General features: G+C 42.6%; 1 protein-coding gene across 1 annotated transcript in view; it reads left to right on the plus strand.

Annotated features, from left to right (window-relative positions):
- The window catches only part of sdf4 (stromal cell derived factor 4), a 107154-nt gene extending 89126 nt beyond the window's left edge, over positions 1–18028 (plus strand). The window contains exons 3-6 of the mRNA XM_059952009.1: positions 692–805; positions 7446–7604; positions 11082–11257; positions 13932–18028. Of these exons, the coding sequence (XP_059807992.1) occupies positions 692–805; positions 7446–7604; positions 11082–11257; positions 13932–14108 (626 nt within the window). The 3' untranslated portion in view covers positions 14109–18028. The remainder of the gene's footprint in view (positions 1–691; positions 806–7445; positions 7605–11081; positions 11258–13931) is intronic.
- The last annotated feature ends 583 nt before the right edge of the window (positions 18029–18611 follow it).

The following is an 18611-nucleotide window of genomic DNA, read 5'->3' on the forward strand; positions in this document are numbered from 1 at the left end:
TGTAAGTGGCCACTTGCTACTTTGCTCTTCCAAATTTTTAGATGAAACTGCTTAAAGCCCCTTTCAGTAGGTACAGCTCACCCATCCCAAAGCAGAAGATCCCATCTCTCTGCATGTCCATTTTTAGGATCCTGATTTGCATTCTCTGGAACTAATTTTTATCAATTGAGCTTGATTTGTAGCTGCCCAATATAATAAAGACATTAAACTCAATGGAGAATACAGTTGGGTAGGAATGCATCATGTCCTGTCAGTTTCACCTTTATTTGTCATGCTGTTTGTGTCATCGACCAACACATTTAGAGGATGTGCTGGGGGCAGCCTGCAAGTGTTGCCATGCTTTCGTTGCCAACATAGCATGCCCGGACCTTAACAACCCTTACTAACCCATATGTCTTTGGCATTCATTAATTGTCCTGCCAAATTTTTGCTTGCTGATTCGTTTTGTCTGATTCTACCTACTAAATACAGAGGTTGATGATACCATGAGGCAGACCAAGAGAAAAATGGTGAAAACGGGAACAGTCCCCTTCTGACTTAAAAATATTTGAGTGGTTTGACAGTGCAAGATCACATCCATCTCTGGGTCTACTCTAGATTTCCTTCCTTTGGTTACACCTGTTTAATTTGTTTTCCTAAAACTGTATGTATATGTTGTTTTAAAAAAGACGTACGTACCATCTCTCTATAGGTCAGGTATCCTGGGACGAATATCGAATCAAGTTTCTAACAAGCAAGGGGTTTAATGAGAAAGAAGTGGCAGAGAAAATCAAGAACAATGAAGAGCTGAAGATTGATGAAGAGAGTAAGTACTTGTGCACAGGTCGCCGTCAGAGTCCCACACTTCGTTCCTGCTGATGTCCTGTTGTGTGTGTTTGTGCCATTGATTTCGTGATCTGACCCCAGTAAGTAGGAAGCCATTTCAAGGAATGAGATGAGCATGATTGCTATTCACATGAAAGCAGCCTGTGACTTGAGGGTGGCATTACAGACCCTGTAAAACTGAACTCAGTGGGCAACAAAGGGAATGAACCCTATCAGCTGGAGTCATACCTCACAAAAAGAAAGTAATTCATCTGTTCCTAGAACCAATCATCTTCACCAGTGACCATTCTCCCATCAAAAGGTCCGGAGTGAGTCAGAATCATGTTTATCATTGACAAATGATTTGAAATGAGTTGCTTTGCGGCAGCACTACAAAGCAAGGTATCGAAATTATTGTGAGTTACAACAAAGCAAATAGTGTAAAAGAGGAATGGTGAGGTTGTGTTTATGGACTGTTCAGAAATCTGATGCCAGAGGGAAAGAAGTGTTCCTAAAGTCTTCAGTGTGGGTCTTCAGGCTCCTGTACTTCCTTTGCCAGTGGTAGAAATGAGAAGAGGACATGTCCTAGATTGCGAGGGTACTTAATGATTGATGCCACCTTGAGACACTGCCATTTGAAGGTTGTGCAAGATGATTTCAAAATGTTCAATTGCAGTTTATAACTCCAGGAATTGAAGCAGTCCATGCTCGCTCGCACCAAGTTTCAGGCAACATTCAGGCATGAACTACTAAATGTCCGATTAATATTTTCACCACGAGTGCTGCAAAAGTAAAAAAAAATAGCCACCTCTTGATGTTGTGGGGTGCAATTATCATCAGGTTACCTAGCACCAGCATCCTGGTTGTCATCATCAACCAAAAGCCAACTATTTTGCAGAGCGCCCACTCTCTTCCTGCAGTGGCCATCTTGAGCTTCTGGTCACATGACACTTCAACTCCCCTTCCCATTCCCACACTGACCTCTCTGTCCTCGGCCTTCTGCATTGCCACTTTATATTGCAGTTGAGTAGCATACAGCTAGGAACATTGAATTTTCCAATCTCAGGTAACCCTATGTTCCTTTCCCCCTTATGCCAGTCTAGTCTGGATCTCTCATTTTGTTCGCCTTTTTCACCCTTCCTCTACTTGCTTCCATCTGCCCATCATCCGCATAACTATTTACCTGCGTTTCTTCTTCCTTGCTTCACCTTTCCTAATCCCCTCACTAACCTGGCTTCATCTGCCCATCATTCCACCCCCCCCAACCCCAAATCTAGTTCCACCTTTTACCAACCTCTGTTTCAACCGCTTACTGTTTTATACTGGCTCTTCCCTCTACCCTCACAGTCCTGAGGCAGGGTCTTGGCAGATGCTGCTTGTCCTGCTGATTTCTCCAACAGCTCATATTTGCAACTGCAGGCTCTTACCTTTATAGCTACGTGATTGTAAATTCAGGGCGGGGGTTGGGTACCCTACTGTCAGTGACTCATCCTCTGATACTACAAAGTTTCCACTATCTTCAAGTTCCTTTTCCATTCTCCTTTTGGAGAACTGAGTTTGCAAAAAAAAAAAACTGGAATCAGCCCGCCTTTCCACTCCTTTGGTGCATTTATCTGCTTGAGCCTGGGTGGAATGAACCAGCCAGCCACCTTCAGATTTCAGAACACAACCATTAAAATCTACTTCGCTTTCTACTTTTTTTTCTTTCTCTGTGCAAGTACATGAAATTCAATTGTTCAAACACCCCCTCATGAAAGACAATTCACGTACATATATACACACACACACTGATGTTATCACCGTTGCCTCCAATCTTAATAGTCAGAAATCTTTGCCATACAATAGTGGAAACACTTTAATGTGTTAAAGCTTGAGTTTGGGGAAATTTTCAGGTAAGTTAATTTACCAATAAAAGGGTTAAATGTCAGAAAACTGAAAATAAGTTCTGTTCCATTTACTTGCCCTTTGTGTATATTAGAAGTCAAGCGGTACTCTCTTCACTACGCCCCGAGTTCAGTTTCATGTATTCCATTTACCAATCTCCGAACATAAAGTGCAGTGTAATCATTCTGTGCCATTGTGATTCTTTCTGCATTGAAATCCCTAATTTTGCTTTTGCCAGCAAATTGGTGCTCAAAGCCCTGAATATCACATTTTATGGATAGTGGCTTGCCATTGTTCTGGTGAATCAGCACAGTGTCCTTCCTGAGATGTGGTGCCATTCAAATACCTGCAACAGGTGCATCGCATCTACTCCCTCCTTGTTCTCCCACCCTCTTGAATTAGGAGACCAGTATTCCAATCCCCTATTGATTTATCCACTGAGAGGTCTGTGGGTGGGGATTTCTGTCCTTCGGATCAAAAGAAAATGTCGGTAGCATTTATAATAAAAATATTGATTCATGCTCAGACTTGTCCCAGACTAAAGGGCAAACTGGCATATTATAGCTTGTAGCAAGAAGGTCTTTAATTTGACAAAGAACTTGAGTGAACTATAACCATCAAGGACATGTCTTATGGGGAGCATAGCTTATGAAAACAGGTTGAGTGAACTCGGCGTTTTCTCCTTGGAGTGGCAGAGGGTGAAAGGTGACCTGATAGAGGTGTATAAGATGATGAGAGGCATTGATCATGTGGATAGTCAGAGGCTTTTTCCCAGGGCTGAAATGGTTGCCACAAGTGGACACAGGTTTAAGGTGCTGGGGAGTAGGTACAGAGGAGATGTCAGGGGTAAGTTTTTTATGTAGAGAGTGGTGAGTGCGTGGAATGGGCTGCCGGCAACGGTTTTACCTGAAGCTCCCTAATCGCCTCTGGTTCATTACATAACACCCAGTCCAGTATACACGCCTGACTGTCCTGGCAGACCCATAGTTTCAGCCTGCTCCTGCCCCACCGAACCTGTGTCTGTACCTGGACTCCATTTTATCCCCCATTGTTCAGTCTCTCCCCACCTACATCCAGGATACATCCCATGCCCTTCACCTCTTCAATAACTTCCAATTCCCCGGCCCCGACAGCTTCATTTTTACCATGGATGTTCAATCCTTATACACCTCCATCCCCCATCAAGAAGGCCTCAAAGCCCTCAGCTACTTTTTGGATAACAGACTCCACCAGTTCTCCAGCACCACCACACTTCTCCGGTTGGCGGAGCTTGTTCTAACTCTCAATAACTTCTCCTTTGGTTGTTCCCACTTTCTCCAGATCAAGGGCGTAGCCATGGGCGCTCGCATGGGCCCCAGCTATGCCTGCCTCTTTGTGGGTTATGTAGAACAGTCTATGCTCCAAATCTATACTGGCACCACTCCCCAACTTTTCCTCCGCTACATCGACGACTACATTGGTGCTGCTTCCTGCACCCATGCTGAGCTCGTCAATTTCATTAACTTTTCTTCTAACTTTCACCCAGCCCTTAAATTCACTTGGTCCATCTAGGACACTTCTCTCCTCTTTCTTGATCTCTCGGTCTCCATCTCTGGAGACAGACTATCCATTGACATCTTCTACAAACCCACTGACTCCCATAACTATCTTGACTATACCTCTTCCCACCCTGCCCAATGCAAAAATGCCATTCCCTGTTCCCAGTTCCTCTGTCTCTGCCGCATCTGCTCCCAGGATGAAGCTTTCCGTTCCAGGACTTCTCAAATGTCCTCTCTCTTTCAGGATAGTGGTTTCCCTTCTGGCATCATCAAAGATGCCCTCACCCGCATCTCCTCCACTTCCCGCACTTCAGCCCTCAACCCATCCTCCCGTCACCACAACAGGGACAGGTTTCCCCTTGTCCTCATCTACCACCCCACCAGCCTCCAGATCCAACATATTGTCCTCCACAACTTCCGCCACCTTCAACAGGACCCCACCAGCAAGCACATCTTTCCCTCCCTACCCCTCTCACCTTTTCACAGGGATCGTTCCCTCCATGACTACCTGGTCCACACGTCCCTCCCCACAGAACTCCCACCTGGCACTTATCCCTGCAAGCACAAATGCTGCATCTGTCCCCACACCTCCCCCCTTACCACCATTCCGGGCCCCAGACAGTCCTTCCAGGTGAGGGAACACTTCACCTGCGAGTCTGCTGGGGTCGTCTATTGCATCTGGTGCTCCCGGTGCGGCCCCCTCTACATCGGCGAGACCTGACGCAGATTAGGGGACCGCTTCGTCGAGCACCTCTGCTCTGTCCGTCACAATAGACAGGACCTCCCGGTTGCCACCCACTTTCAACTCTGCCTCTCATTCCCATCTAGATATGTCCATACATGGCCTCCTCTACTGCCATGATGAGGCCAAACTCAGGTTGGAGGAGCAATACCTCATCTACCGTCTGGGTAGCCTCCAGCCTGGTGGTAAGAACATTGAATTCTGCAATTTCCGGTAATTCCCTCCCCCTCCCTCTTCCCCTATCCCAGGTCCCTCTCTGCCTCTCTCCCCTTACAACTTTCTGCTTCTTTATCTCTACAGTTCTTTCATGCTTATCCCCTCCCCCCTTTATCTTTCCTCTGGTTAGTTTTCCACTTGGCGCCTCTAGGCCCTACCCTATCTCTATTACTGGGCTTTGGCACTCTTTCCTCCCCCCCGCCCCCCATTCCTGATGAAGGGTCTCAGCCCGAAACATTGGCTACTCTTTTCTCACGGATGCTGCCTGGCCTGCTGAGTTCTTCCAGCGTTGTGTACGTATTCTTTGATCCACAGCATCTGCAGTTGTATTTTTGCGTAGCTGATCCCCCTAGTAGGCTCAATGACAAACTGCTCTAAAAAGCATTTCAAAGGCATTCAACAAACTCACTCTCTTGAGATTCATTTCCAACCTGATTTTCCCAATGTACCTACATCTATAAGGGAAAAAATTTAAGTATAAAATTTAAGTATAAGGGAAAAACTTTTTTAGGTTGAAGACCCTTCATCAGAAATTTCTTAGGGTAACTGGTCAGAGGGAGGCGGATCAGTAATAGAGTAGACTGATGTAAGAACATAGAACAGTACAGCACAGGAACAGGCCCTTCAACCCTCAGTGTTGTGCCGAACCAGCAAAAAAGTAAATCAAAAACCCCCAAAAGATGATCCCTTCCCTCTTCCTCATTTTCATGTGCCAATCTAAAAGTCTCTTAATAGCTTCTTATGTGTTTGCCTCTACTATCATACCATGCAGCGCATTCCAGGCATCTGCCACTCACCAACAGTTTGGGTTGAAGCCTTCTGGCCAAAGAAATAGACACTGAGCCAGAGGTGGCAGAAGATTTGCTGTTTCTGTATTGACATAAAAGGCTTTCTTTGGAGTTGTAGCATAAGATTGCTTGGCAGCAGCCTGCCAGCTGATGTCCAACATACAGACGCATTGAGCTGCGGTTTACAACTGACTGTTTGGATTTTTTTCCTCCAGGAAAGTTAATATTAGCTGGCAACAGAAAATGATGCTAATGGTCTGTGGAGAGCATAGGAACCAGCATTTCAGATCTGTTTGCTCTCTCAGCACTAACTCTCATCAGATGCCCATAACCATCTTTCTCCAGCCTGACATCCTGCATCTAGCTGGACATGAATTGGACATTAGCATGCACTTTGAGGACCTTAGTGTAATTAGTAAGAATGTGAGTTAAAATCTGATGTACTTGAAATAAAAATATTATGCAAGACAACAAATGAAGAACTGAGGTGTGATGGACCGAGAGCTTTTTCCCTCAGTTTGGGCTTCATTTTTTTCTGAAAGGCATTTGAAACTGGTTTCTAGTCAGAAGAGATTTAAAAACATGATTGTTCAAAGCCAAATCAATAACCATGATAAGAAAATTTAGGTGATAAATGTCCTGACAGTCTGGGCAGATGCCTCAATGCCAGAAATGTTTCTGACAGAAAGTTATTGCTTTTTTACAATGACACCAGTGGGGAGTTTGTGTTGCTGAATAGTTAGAAATAAATAGTTGAAGTCAGAACAGGTGATCCACATTTCACTAGTTTCTTATCAGCTCCAGTTGCCAGTTGGGACAATACTCTATCGATCACTTTTTTCCTGAATGAGTTGTGGAATTTCTGAACACCAAGTACACCCAGTATGGGGACTCTTAATGAAAGCAACAAGCTAAGGACTTTTAGGTTTCTTTCTGGATACTATTAATGGAAAGAATGTCTTGAAACCCTTAAAGATTGGTGGAAATTTCAATTTTAATATCTGTGTTCCATACACTTTGGACTTAACACCTAAGGGCAGGTTTTTATTTCCAGCTCTCTGTCCTAATTCAATGAAGTGAGTGAAAATATGAGATGGTGGTCTTACACTTAGCATTTGGTGTCTCCAGAGAAATGGAGAAGGCCAAGGACAGATATTTTAAAAGCTTTGACTTGAGCTAAGGATGCAGGTTAGTCACTAGACAAGCTTTTGTGAGGCATTTTATACTGTGACAAATGGAGCCGCCTTCATCTAGCTCATATCGGGAAACCACACAAGGTAAGTGTGTTCTACTTTTTATAGATCTTTGGTGATAATGGGTAAACAGCCCAGAATTTGGTGGGAAATGATTCTTGTAGCAAAAATATAAACTTGAAATTGCTACATTGATCAGTAAAATATCTTTTCCCATGCCTAGAAAAGTTTTTTTTTTAAAAAGCTACAATGCAGTAAAATATACTTCTGTTGATTTCAGCTCAGGAAGTTCTGGATAATCTAAAAGATCGTTGGTTTCAGGCTGACGAGCATCCTGCAAATCAGCTCCTGAATGAGGATGAATTCTTGGCTTTTCTCCATCCTGAGCACAGCCGTGGAATGCTTACATTTATGGTTAAAGAAATTATCCGCGATTTAGGTAAGGGATTTCATCTATGCTGTTGCTCAAAGTACATCGCTAGAGCGGTTTGTAAGACATACACCATCTTGTTAACAATGTATCAAATCCGTTGAACTGGAACCTCATGTGTATGATGGTATTGACACCTAACTGGTTGTAGGTACACAGCTTAGGACTTGTTTTATTTTGAGAAAGAAATGATGCAGATTCGAAACTGCTTCCCAATTCAAACAGGATGTCCTGTTTCAGGACTTTCTGTGCAATGATTAAAGTCTGTGAATCAATATTCAAAACTTAATATTCAAATGTAGTAAAAGTCTCCCCTCTATCTTAAATTTTATGTAAAGACTACGTATAATTCATTTCAGTCTGAAAGCAGTCATAGTCCTAAGCAAGTATATGTGTCAGGTGAGACTTGTAGTAAATGGGAGCATTACATATACGGGATGTCTAGGGAGAGTGTAATGCTGCTGGTAGTGACTCAAGTGAGATCATTGGTTATGGGAACACAAGAAATAGAATGAGTTTAGTTATCCCCTTTTGTTCAAGAGCCTGGTGGCTGTGGGGTAGTAACTGTTCTTGAACCTGGTGGTGCGAGTCCTGAGGCACCTGTACCTTCTACCTGATGGCAGCAGTGAGAAAAGAGCATGGCCTGGGTGGTGAGCATCTTTGAAGATGGATGCTACTTTTCCACAGCAACATTTCATGTAGATGTGTTTGATGTGACATTGGTAGGAAAGTGGGAAAATGTTTTCTTTTGTTAAACATTGGGACGTTGAAAGGTGTTGGTGTTCAGAGGGACCTGGGTGTCCTTGGACGTGAAATGCTGAAAGTTAAAATAATGGTACTGCAAGCAACTAGGAAGGCTAATGGTGTACTGATAGTTAAAAAAAATTGTTCTGCACCTGAAACATTGACCATTTCTCTTTTTAACAAATGCTGTCTGATTTACTGGATGTTTCCACATGCTCTGTTTGTATTTCACTTAGTTGGTTATTTCTAGCATGAGGAAAACGAGTACAAGAGTTAAAAAAAAAGACGTAGTTTTATAAAGCCCTGCTGAAATGCAAGAGTATTGTGTTCAGTCAGCTCTCCTAATCAAAGAGTAGAGAGGAGCTGCAGGGAAATTTCACAGATTGATTCTGGAACTGGTCTCATTCGAGGGATGTGACCCCTGTGAGTTGAGCCATCTCGAGTTGTCCTTGGGTTGTGTTGAGCGTTCACACAGTGGAATGCATTGTTTGTGTTTTTTTGTTTAGTTTTTAATTCTCAGCTGCAGTAGCATATGTGTGTGTGCTGGAGGCAGCAACGTAACAGACTTGTTCACTGAAACATGCAGGAGAGCATGACTTAAACTAGGATCTGCAAAACAGAAAAACTTATACCAATGGCTCCCACACAACAACAACATCAAATAAACAAAAACTGATCCACAAGAAACCCTGGTCTCAGGATCCATCTCCCAGAGACTGATTCATAAGATATACAGGTGGCCCCCGTTTTTCGAACATTCATTTTACGACAGCTCGCTGTTATGAAAGACCTACATTGGGACCTGTTTTCGCTAACCAAAGAGGATTTTCGCTTTTATGAAAAAAAAGACACTCACTTTATACGTGTTTACCCAAGAAAGACTACCATGACCATGAAGCCTTGTGTGGGCAGTTGTTTGCGCATGCGTGTACGTGCATATGCGTGTATGTGTGTAGGCGTGTACATGCGGATTTTTTTTTCTCCAAATCGATTTTGGCTCGCTGTCTTCCCGATTTTGGTAAGTGAAACTACACCATACATACAATATTTCTACTTTATATAGGCGGTATATTTATCAAATCATTCCTGCTTTTACTATATGTTCGAGTTATTTTAGGTTTTATGTATTATTTGGCATGATTTGGTAGGTTATTTTTTGGGTCTGGGAACGCTCAAAAATTTTTCCCATATAAATTAATGGTAATTGCTTCTTCACTTTACAACATTTCGGCTTATAAACGGTTTCATGGGAATGCTCTACCTTCGGATAGTGGGGGAGACCTTATAGAAAATTATTCTTATCACCTTTTATAGGCAAACTTGTGGTTTCTGTAAATGATTGACATGCCCAGATCAGTCAGGTAGCCACACAACATCTTGAGTTTTGCAGTTGTAAATTTTGGATGATACCTTTCAAAGTCCCTTGTCCAGAGGAACACTGTGTGCTCTGCTTTGGCAAGTAGCACTTGATGGTGGGTGCAGGGGTGTCTAAAAGGCTTGGGAGGCATAGAAATTAAACATTCCAAAAGGTGGGGGTAGCTGGGGAGTGAGTACTTGGATGGCGTACAAAAGCGTCGGCGGTTGGGGTACTATGATTTCATTGGTGGGACTTCTGATAGCCTTGGGCAGGCTGAGCCATATCTCAATGCCAAGGTGGGCGAAGATTAACACTTGTGGCCCAAACTGACAGAGGCATTGGAGAATTGTACCAATCCTGTTGGGTGAGTCATGGGAAGTGCCACTCCCTCTAGGAACTGCAGTTATAAATGGACAAAACTCTGTTGTCCACAGGGAACCAAATTTCAAGGCGAATGCATCCCTTTGTTTTAAATGTTTTGAAGCAGATAGTTGAGTGGTGTCGCAGCAACACCCTTGCACTCAATGTCAGTGAGACCAGAGGGCTGATCATGAACTTCAGAAAGGGTAAGACGAGGGAACGCAACCCAATCCTCGTAGAGAGATCAGAGGTGGAGAGAGTGAACGGTTTCCATGCCTTCTTGAAATTGAAGCAGCTATATTTCATTAGGAGTTTGAGGAGATTTGGTATGTCACCAAAAGCACTCAGATTTCTACAGATGTACTGTGGAGGGCATTCTAACTGGTTGTATCACTGTCTGGGATGGTGGGGGGGGGGGGGGGGTGTGCTACTGCGCAAGATTGAAGTAAGCTGCAGACAGTTATAAAACTAGTCAGCTCCATCTTAGGTACCAGCCTCCCTAGTACACAAAACATCTTCAAGGAGCATTGCCACAGAAAAGCAGCTTCCGCCATCAAGGACCCCGACCACCCAGGACATGCCCTCTTCTCACTGTTACCATCAGGATGGAGGTACACACTGAACGATTCAGAAGCAGCTTCTTCCCCTCTGCCATCGATTTCTAAATGCACATTGAACCCATGAACACTACCTCACTATTTTTTAAATTTCTGCTTTTCACTACTTAATTTAACTAATGTACATAAATATACTTGTAATTCAGTTTTTTCTATACTTATCACGTATTGCATTGTGATGCTGCCACAAAGGTAACAAATTTCATGACATATTGCAGTGGTATTAACTGATTATAATATTGGGTTGAATTTGTGGGCTGATCATTAAAGCCTAATTGATTAATGAAGAACAATGACCTACTTTGTTACCATCTGAGTTGGCTTTGCAGTGCAGTCTCTAGAATTTAAGAAGGATCCAGTTCTGTGAATTGTTGCACTAATAAACATTGTTTTCACATTCTTCTGCAGATCAAGATGGAGATAAAAAGTTGACTGTGTCAGAGTTTATTTCTTTACCTGTCGGTACTGTGGAAAACCAGGAGGCTCAGGACATTGATGATGATTGGGTCAAAGAGAGAAGGAAGGAGTTTGAGGATGTTATTGATGCCGATAGAGACGGTATAGTCACGATGGAAGAATTAGTGGTGGGTACTTTTGTTCAGTCACACTCTTTTCGTAATTGTAAGAATGTCATACTGCAGCTTTTCCCTTTGAACTTCTACATGAATTCAGCTGATTCTACGTAAGCCTGCTTTTTGCAGAAGGGAGAATTTAAACAGCCCACGCTAGCTGTAACTTTGAGTCACAGCTTTACAAGCATTTTAGTGTTACCCTCTTAAATAGGAAGATTCTTTCCTGTCTGAGAAATTAGACCTGGTCTCAGCACAGCTCTACAGAACAGGAAGCAGGATTAATTTCCAGACAGACAGTTAAAAGAAAAAGAAAAATCCCTAATGTTGTGCAACTATAAAGCAACTAATGGAAATACAAAATAAAAATCTTGACTGTTCCATGAACTGTTTGCTGATTCATTGGCAATCAGTTCCTGGCCCCTTGCATGGGGAAGTGACCATGCTGTTCCACCTTTGCGGTGTCAGCTTTGACACTCTTCCTCTAGGGTCGGCATATCCCTCCTGACTGACAGGACTGACTGACTGATAGGGGCATTATCTAGTCAGCGTGCAGTCAGTAAATTCCCAAAGGAATGCCGAGGCTGAAAGGAGACTTGATAGAAGTTTGTCAAATTAAGAGGCATGGACAGACACACGGCATCTTTTTTGTGGGCTCAAGATGCCTAATACTGCAGAGCATGCAAGGTGATGGGGCCTTAATTTCAAAAGAGATGTGTGGGACAATTTTTTTTTAAACTCACAGAATGGTGGGGTGGAGATATGTCTCTACCAAAGGAGGTGCAAGGAGCTCCTTCCCTCCATTAGCCTGCAGATCACCCTTGGGCAAGTGCCCCTCCCAGTCAGGGTCACATGAAGACATGGGAGCAGGTGATGGTCGTATGAGCAGCCGGTGTATATCACAAGTCCTGGTTCGGCAACCACTGATGCCAGGCAGACAACCTCTGAAGAGTATTGACAATGGCTAGGGTTCACCCGTCTTGTAAAGACAATTGGCTGGAAGAGAGCAGTGGCAATCCACTTCTGTAGAAAAATTTGGCAAGAACAATTGCAGTCATGCAAAGACCACAATCGCCCACATCACACATAACAGTGCCTAATGAACGAACGGTGGACTAATATAACGCACTACCAGGGCGTGGTGGAGGAGGCAAACATAACGGAAGCATTTAAGATGCTCTTTATGAAAGTGCAGAGAATGGAGGGATAAGGACATTATGTAGGCAGAAGGGATCAGTTCACTTAGGCATTTCATTACTAATGCACCATCGAGGGCTGAAGGGCAGGTTCCTGTACTGTACAGGCTGCACTGTTTGAGATATTGACATATTGAGGGGACGCTCAGCTGATATCCCATTCGCCAGCTAAGTTGGACGTGCAGATTTCTGTTGCACCACGTTGAAGAAGAGTAGGAATCAGTGCTGGTGTCTGGGACCAATGCAGTAAATCTCCAGTAATTACAGGTGCCAGACTGGCAGGTTTCCCAGATAATTGGATGTTATATCCATTAACACCTCAACATACCTTTAATACACTTTTATGTATATGTTACGTAGAATTATAATTAATTTTCCAGTAAACTGGATGAATTTATAGGGAGCATGATCATGGTCCTGGTGAATTGGGAGTACGACAGATGTTATCCAGTGAGCCAAACGTCAAACTGCCAGCATTTCCAAATAATGAAATTGAAGATTGTTGGAGCTTCCTGTACATCTGAAGCAAGTTTTTTAGTCACGGTGCATAAGATTACTTGCCATTTCATGCAGTTGTTCCATGGCCCCACAGCAAATTATGGAATCATGGAAAAGAAAAGCATGGAAGGGGCCATTCGGCCCATCTACACTGTGCTGAAACCATTTAAGCTGCCTACTCCTGTTGACCTGCACCAGCACGCTCCATGTCCCTACCATCCACGTACCTATCCAAACTTCACTTAAAACTTGAAGTGGACTCACATGCACCTCTTGTGCTGGCAGCTCAGTCCCTCTCACAACCCTCTTGAGTGTAGAGGTTTCCCCCTCGCGTTCTGTAACAGTCAAATGCTACGGAAACGGCAAATGAAATGCCGCCCAATGCGGCACAAGGCACGGAAAGGAACAACAGCAAACTGCGGTTTAAAAAATTAAGGCGTTATAAATGGGGCAGGCCAGTGAACACTGCAACCCCCAATCCAAAGTAGGAGTCATTGAGTATTGTTCCAAGTGTTCATCCCAATCCCAGGTATAGGAGATTCAGAAAGAATATGAGGGAGGTATTTTTCATCCAGAGAGTGTTGAGTACCTGAAATGCTGTGGTTGTAGTGGGGCTGAAAGCATGCAAGTCTCTTAAGTGACTGTGTATATTACTCAGACATAGAAGGGTTTGAGCCAATGGGATTACTGTAGTTGAGTGCTAGGTATGTGATGGGCCTGTGCTGTACATCTCCAATTCTCACTTCTTCAGAGCTGTATCCTGTACATTTGGAACAGTACTAAACGACCTCTACTTTGGATTGGGGGTTGCAGTGAATAAAAGATGCAAGATTCCCTCTTAATTACGAACTATGTTAAGGATGAGAGTGCAGTACTCTCCAAAAAGTACTCTGGTTCAAAACTCTGCCTCTGTCCCCGTTGGATTGAGTAGTTCTGTCTCCCATGACATTGAGGAACACTGGGCTGTCTCTAACACTTTGCTGTTTCTCTGCCAGGAATACATGGACCCCATGAATGAGTACAGTGCCCTGAATGAGGCCAAGCAGATGATAGCTGTGGCAGACGAGAATCAGGACCACTACCTCGAACTGGAAGAGGTCCTGAAGTACAGCGAGTACTTCACAGGAAGCAAACTGATGAACTACGCCCAGAGTGTACATGAGGAGTTCTGAGGGACGTCGATCCCATGTTAGAAGATGCCATTTGAAATCTCTTCAGCTTTATCAACCAGAAATGCGCTTAACAAAATATGCTTTTTACTTTATTCCCATTGTGTCAATACAATTTCTCTTGCATTTGGATGGAGCTCCTTAACCATCAAGCAGTAACATTGCCTTGTGTAAAATCTCCTTGAAAAGCCAGCACAGTGGAAACTCCAATACTCTGCTTTCTGAAGGACTGTGGAGTGTGGTTGCTGGAGCAGAGTTCAGGGACCAGTGGGTATAAGTCTTGCAGTGCTTCATGGGGCTCCACAAAGGACTCCTGCCGAGTTAAAATGACTCCAGCTAAGCTGACTTGTAACTGTACCTGAGTGAATTTAGTTTATCTTGGCTATAGATGCTTTGTCACTCGTATGGAATGCTAACTGCCACTAGTCTGAAGTGTAGTGTTTCCACTTGAGTGGCTCTACTGTCTGCACCTGGAGCTGAAGTCTGACTACTACTTTTGTTCTTTATAGCAAAAGAAATTCTTCAATTCGTGCAGTTTCTCTAAAAGTTGCCCTTAGATTTCCGCAGTGGATCTTGCAATCCTCTGTAAAGTCTGCAGGAAGCACTGAGTAACTTGTTGAGGCTATGAGGCTCCCAACCATGATCGCTAATTATACTGTAACAGCTTGAGCTTTCTCATGGCCATCACCTAAAGGGTGGATAATCATTTCCCTGCCCCCTTGTTGGTTGGTTGCCTTTTTTTTTGAAATTGTAGAAACTTGTGTAGCAGTAAATACAAGATGAGTTTTACCCAAACTTCTTTACTGAGAAGATAGTGGCAGTGTGGATCTGGCTGCCAGTGGGCACGGGTTCGATTGTAATATTTGAGAGAAGTTTAGGTGAAGAATTTGGATGGAAGGAGTGTGGAGGACTGTGGTCAGAAGCAGGAGATAGGACTAGGCAGAATGACAGTTCAGCACAGGCAAGATGGGCTGAAGGGCCGCTTTTTGTGCCGTAGTACTCTTTGGATTCATGACTCCTGGTGGCTTTGGGTGTGATATCATGCTAAATTGTCCAATCTATGAATAAGCAAAACAATTAACTTCCTATCTGCTTCTGTTGCCAGCTGGGAATTTTGTAATGGTTACTGTAAGCTTATGTGAAGGCTATTCTTTAAAAAAAACACGAATCCGCGTGTTCTTTTGCAGTCAATGCAGCTATCTCAACAAAAACCTTCCTGAACTTTGTGCTGGGTGATTTTCTGAATAATCATGATGACTATTTACGCAAGCTTTCTTTCCAAAGAATTATGTTTGCATCAGCTGCTCACTAATTTTCTGATCTAGCTTTATAGAATGCTGCTTATTAGGATTAATCTAGCAAAGAAGCTATGGGTGACTGAGTTGCAGCATCATTTGGTGTGACGCAATAACGTAACACAGTGCCAGTGACCTGGGTTCAATTCCCGCGGCTGTCTGTAAGGAGTTTGTACGTTCTTCCATGACCGCAAGGGTTTTCTCTGGGTGCTCTGGTTTCCTCCCACATTCCAAAGATGTACGGGTTAGCAGGTTAATTGGTCACATGGGTGTAACTGTGCAGCGAGGGCTCGTTGGGCCGTTCGGGCCTGTTACTGTGCTGTATCTCTAAATAAAGAATTCTTTCAGGAGAAATTGGTTCACTGATTCTCCCTTTGTAATGACCATTCAATTAATGTGTTAAATAGTCTTCGCATTGGATTCAGTAACTTAAACTTGGTCTCTTTGAGCCTGACTTTGCTTTTGTAGTTGATATTTATTGCTTAAGTGAAATCTGTTTGCTGCAAATACACTTAATAAAGTCATGAATCGGAGTTACAGTAGGAATCTTGTTTTTAAACAGGTATTTGAAAATTACTTAGTGGAAGTACCTGACTACTGTAGCGCCACATCCAACCCCACTTTGAGATGCTTTTGTCCAGTTTGTCATTGGAAAAAAATGAATGTTTCCACCGTGCATAGTTCTCTTGCTGAACCGTGCTTTCTGAGTGGCTCACCAAACCATTTTAGTGCTAAGGACCCAAACTTGATGGCGGTGGTGTGAATCTTTAACTTCTACATTACTGAAAAGAATATAAGTATTTGAAATTATAGGATGACTTGAGGCTGACTTATTCAGGACCAAAGCCAAATTATCTTACCAGATTAGCAGAGCAAAGCAAGCAAAAGCAGGAGGAGAAACTAAATTACAAATGCACGCACACACTCACGCAAAAAATGCCGGAGGAACTTGGCAGGCCAGGCAGCATCTAGGGAAAAGAGTGCAGTCGAAGTTTCAGGCTGAGACCCTTCATCAGGAGTCTCAGTCCCAAATGTCAACTGTACTCCTTTCCGTGGATTCTGCCTGGCCTGCTGAGCTCTTCCGGCATTTTGTGTGTGTTGGTTGGATTTTTCAGCATCTACAGATTTTCTCTTGCTTTTAGAGAAGCTAAAGAGTTCATTCAATTATGAAAAGGGTGAACACACCTAATGTTGCTTTTCAAACATGTAATAATAAATGAAAAATCAGGAGGTTTCAGGTAAGTAAAGTCAGGAATTAAATATGACAGCTAAAGATATTGATTGCTTTTTTTCATGATGGGTTATAGAGATTGCAGTTTGTAGACTGGAACAATTACTCTCAACGTGTTCCATATTTTGTTTCCTTCTCTGACAGCACTACTCTACTACTTTTAATGTGATCATCTGTCTGGTAGTCCTTCATACAATCAGCACAACCCATTGTAGATAGGTCTATTTGACTACCTTCATTTTTTTCTTGTTGAGATTTTCTGATGTAGCCCATCCCCAGTGTCTTCAGTTCTCATCCAGCACATATTGTCCCTGGCCTAGAAAATTCTCCAGGAAAGTAGTGAGACTCATTCATTGGTGTAGAGGGCAAGGAAGGACTAAAATCTTGAGCTATATAATTGGTCTCACCCTATTACAGATATTCTCTTTATTCTTTTCATCATCTTGTCTGCAAATTAAACTTTCTTTTCTCTCTCTTTCTTAGTTCTGACAAAGGGTCTCTGGCCTGTAGTGTTAATTTTATTTATCTTTCCACAGATTTCCAACATCTATAGCTTTTTTTTAAAAACTTAATCTACTTAAATTCTACAATCCAGACAGGCAGTGCTGAAGATGTTGATGAAGTTTATGTTTAAAAATTAACATAAAAATCCTGAGTTATTTATTACAAAGTCAATGCCACTAGCTGAATCTTGTCCTTGACATTTGCTCTTGTACAAAGAGTGAAAAGCCTATTGGTGGATGTTTTATAAAATATTAAATCTTTATTTTAAATTGAGTATTTTGTGCATTGATGTTCATGCTGATAAATCTATAAATCCATATAGTGAATATTGAGATAATGCTGTATTGTTTTATATTCACTCAAGAAGCTGCAGACTTTTGTCATTACATTAAAACGTCCTCAATTTATGACCAGGAGCAGCATTTATTTAAGAAGTGTGCTCACACACCTTAGCATCCAATTTGCAGTAAATCTTCTTGGGTAAATAGTTTCTTTGCTAGAAAGTTAGCTGAGTATTTTTTCCTTAAGGCTAAAGGAGCATGCAAGCATTTAAAAATACAGAGCTGAGAATTTTGTACTGAAAAGCATTTGTCGTTCTATTATTGTCATGTATAATTCATCGTCATTTATAATGGCAACTGTATGGTGCATTCCTTTAAATGTTGCATTGTTTGTTTTGTGGCAGCTTCTTGAGAATGAACATTACTCTCCAATAATTTGGTTTAAAGTGCTTGCATTCTAGGGAAATGATTACAATGGTTATTGTCTGATGTATCTATAAATCGGTACTTTCATCAACAAGTTTCACGCCTGTTTTGCTTCTTTGCTGTAATATCTGACCAGAAGAGTTATTAAAAATTTCTTCAGGCAATAAAATAGGAATGAGATGGCAAGATGTTCAGCCAGTAGGAGTTTTCTTTATTAACTTTTTTTTATTAGACACATTTAACAACTAGACCACCAGAAGATATTTGCTGGAGATTGGGCAATGGTTATGTAGGAATGAGCTGGTCAGCTGAAGCTTGAGGAAGTTAGGAAAGAATACTTAGAAGTGTGTTGGGGTGGGGGGGAGAACCTGATCAAAAAAAAGTGATGGGGATGTAAATATGAGGCTCCATCCACTTAAAGTCCCTCTTCATTTCTGGCAGCTCAATCCATATATGAAGCTGCATGTGATGTTCCTTTCAAGTTTCTCACTTCTAATCTTAACCCTATGCCCTCTTGTCTTTGGCACCTTCTCTCTGGGAAAAAGACCATGTCCTTTCACCCCTCATGATCATCAAATCACCTCTCCATCTCCTTGTGCCAGGGAGGAAGGTGCACATTTATTCCAATTCACAGCCAATCAGCCTTTTCTATTTATTTACCTGTTCCTTAAGGTTGTTATAGCTGGGGGTGGTAATGGGGACAAGTTCCCACTACCTATTAAATGCTCCCAATGGTGTGCACCTCAGGTAGCCTCTTGACAACCAAGTC

Source organism: Hypanus sabinus, chromosome 27, assembly GCF_030144855.1.
Source record: "Hypanus sabinus isolate sHypSab1 chromosome 27, sHypSab1.hap1, whole genome shotgun sequence".
Taxonomy (NCBI): Eukaryota; Metazoa; Chordata; class Chondrichthyes; order Myliobatiformes; family Dasyatidae; genus Hypanus; species Hypanus sabinus.